The 3,220-nt window shown below is 36.6% G+C and overlaps 1 protein-coding gene across 1 annotated transcript; it reads left to right on the top strand.

Annotated features, from left to right (window-relative positions):
* The first annotated feature begins 403 nt into the window (after positions 1-403).
* LOC145074045 (zinc finger CCCH domain-containing protein 40-like) lies at positions 404-2,887 on the top strand. The gene is made up of 5 exons (XM_079020489.1): positions 404-1,102; positions 1,832-1,964; positions 2,041-2,324; positions 2,436-2,489; positions 2,576-2,887. The coding sequence occupies exons 3-5, from the start codon at positions 2,302-2,304 to the stop codon at positions 2,877-2,879; spliced, it is 381 nt and encodes a 126-aa protein (XP_078876615.1). The 5' UTR covers positions 404-1,102; positions 1,832-1,964; positions 2,041-2,301; the 3' UTR covers positions 2,880-2,887.
* Positions 2,888-3,220: the final 333 nt, after the last annotated feature.

The raw sequence follows: 3,220 nt of genomic DNA, 5'->3' as shown, positions 1-3,220 counted from the left end.
TTCAAACAATCACCCCCGAATCTCTAAGTCTTTCTAGAGAATTCTTCAACCCGATCCGTATTTAAAAAATGGATTCGTCACTGTCGTCACGTTCCGAAAAATCACCTTCTTGTAATTTTTGGAGTCGTTCCGGACATTCAGAAGAAAAATGACCCAGTTTGTCACACCGAAAACAAATTACCTTAGATCGGTCTTTTTCCCTATTTTTCCGATTCTTGTGACAACAACAATTACAATTTTTTCAATTAGAATTGGGCTCCCCATCTTGTGCCTGTTTTGATTTAAACACATTTGGGCCTGATCCACTTGACCCACCATTCGACCCGGTTGCTCGATGAATAGTTCCACTTGACGAGCCTTTTCCCTTTGCCTTCCCTGTCATTCCTCCATGAAATCAAGAAGACCCACCACTGCCAGACGATGCTGATTTCGTGAGCATCACTCTCGCGTGACCTTCTCCTCCGTCGTCCTCTTCTTCTTTTATCCTCTCTTCGTACGCCTTGATTCGTCCCACCACGTATTCAAAGCCAACTGATTTCAGGCCTAACACCTGTTCAAGGGAGGCAACGATCTGGATGAACTTCGATCGGGGCAATGTTTTGAGGAACTTCTTTACCAACTTCGATTCATCAATGGTTTCTCCTAGGGCTGCTGATTTAGACGCGATTCCAGATAGCTTTCCAACATAGCTATCAATCGTTTCAGATTCTTGCATCTTCAATCGATCAAATTCTGCGTTTAGGGTTTGCAATCGGGCCTCTTTCACCCTATCAACTCCTACATAGCGAGCCTTGATCGATTCCCACAGTCCCTTGGCAGATTCCACATCTCCGATTTGCATGATTAGATCTTTCGGGATTGCCTGATACAACAATCCTATTGCAAAATAATATTTCTCTTCATTCTTTTCTATTCCTGGATCGATCACTGTCCAAGCCTTGTGAATTCTAAGCACCACCTTCATACGCAGGGCCCAGACAGTGTAATTTGTTGGTGTGAGCATCGGACAGACAACAGAAGTCGCTCCTACCTCCTTGGTCCGCACCGGAGTAGGTCCTCCGTCTTCCCCTGCATCAGCAATGTTGACCTGACTCGTCAACAGGTAAAATCGATCTCACAGCTTCTTGTTTCTTAGCTCTGATACCAATTAAAGATTGGAATATGTAAACACAATTGTTTTAATCAAAATAACTCTTTGATTATATGAGAAAATCTCTCAAAACTCATGATATTACAATGTTTTCCAATGATCATGGCTCGACCTAAAACAATGTATATATATACTCCTAACTACCGACTTGTAATTAGATTACAATTAGGAAACTAAAAACCTACTTGTTTATGATTTCCTAAAAACTAGGTTGCTATTACTTGGTCTCCAAGTCCTACTCGACTTAGGATTCCAACAAACACCAGCCGAAGACATTGTTGTTGTAGACATGCTCCCTTCCCTCACCCTGTCGACGATGTGTAGCCTCATCCAACTCGGTTTTTGTTCAAGTTCTATCTGTAAGTAAATCTGAAGCACATATTGTGTGTCTCTCTTCCTATCTACTTCTCTCTATATGTCATATTTATCGTTAATTTCTCAAATTCTTATCATGTGAATTCTTAATTGGGTGCTTGGCATTTTTTCTGTAGATTGAATTTCAAAATCTTCATGATAGGCCAATTTCTTGCTAGTTAGTGTAAATGTCACACAATTTATGTTTTGACACCTTAAACTTTCAACAATTACATTCCAAATTTTAAGGCTTAAGTTTTTATGTTCTTAAGCGTAAAGGATACTTATAACTGGTCCTTAATAGTTTATTTCATAAGTGTATTCCAGGGGTCACAAAAAGAGAGATCTCTTTGATGGTGAAAGTGAATATTCTGGAAGCTTTAAATTATCAGATGGGGGTGAGCAAGGCAGAGAAACAAAAGCCTAATCTTCAGAAATCAAGGATGTTCATGATGATCAGGTTTATTTTTCTTTTTATTAGTTAACTAATAATTACCAATATTTTTTTGTTTGACTATAAAGTTCAAACCTTTCAGGTGCTTACTTTTCTGTGTTTCCTTCTAAACCCATGGTGGGGTTGAAGCATGTGCAATCTGAAATTGATATGCTAGAAGATCACAAGAGCAACTGCAGCAGAGTTAAGTAGACTATTATTATTTATTTGTTTTCCCTTTTTTTCAAGTGTTAATTGCATATTTTCTCATCAACATAATAGTGCTTAGTTCTATTCGGAGGAAAGGGTCCAAGAAGAAGATAGTTTAAATTCCAAAATTAAAGAGCTTGATATGTAATTGTCCATGTGGAAAGACGAGTGCAGAACGTATTTCATGGATCATCATAGCCAATCTTAACTATTAACTTTTTCAGTTACACCCTTTTTTATTTTTTACATATTCTATTTTTCATATTTCAAAATTTCCTCAAAAATTAGGAAGTTTGTGAAGGCAAATCATCGCTACTCTAGGATACAAGATGAACTAAAGAGGTAAGGATCTATTTGTAATTCTTTTTTTTTTTTTTGTATTTCTATTTTGCCGTTTAATCGATTTTAACATACATTACAATATATAGATCACAAGCTAGGCTTGAAAGACTAGGGGATCAGTTTGGTTTTGATGGTAGAGCTGCTGCAAATGAAGAGGATATTAGCATTAATATATTAAGTACTGAGGAAAATGTAAGAAATGTCTTAATGAGCCCCAAATATCATAATAAGCCTAAGGGTTCACCAAGAAAGGATGAGATGTTAGGCAAACATTTAATGGGCCCGGTGAAGGATCAATATAAGGATTCTCCTAGCAAGAAAAGGATGAGGGTTCACATGGTAGATGCTGATGAAAAAAGAACACATTCATCGGTTTCCCTTGGGAGATGAGGTGCGTTTTCATACTCAATCTGATATTTTTTCCTTCCTAAATCATGTGTTTTGCAACAATTTTAACGAGTTCATTGTTGGATCATTTAGTTACCTTTAGCTTTGCTTGATTTATGATTCTCTTTTTAGTAATGTAAAAAAAAAATATTAACGTATTGGACTTGTTAATGTAGTAAAGATTTGGGACTTAACTAAAGGTAATATTAAATAAAAAAATCAAATGAACCAGTTTGTAGGAGATAGTCTTTGGATGTGCTTATGTTGTATTAATAACGATTTAATAGTGTCGAGAGTTTTATACATTTGAGAACTAGAGAAAAATAATAAACAAAGATGAGGTT

The sequence above is a fragment of the Lactuca serriola genome, chromosome 9 (genome assembly GCF_051521515.1).
Source record: "Lactuca serriola cultivar US96UC23 chromosome 9, Lser_US96UC23_V15, whole genome shotgun sequence".
NCBI lineage: Eukaryota > Viridiplantae > Streptophyta > Magnoliopsida > Asterales > Asteraceae > Lactuca > Lactuca serriola.
This window is presented reverse-complemented; position numbering and strand designations above follow the sequence as displayed.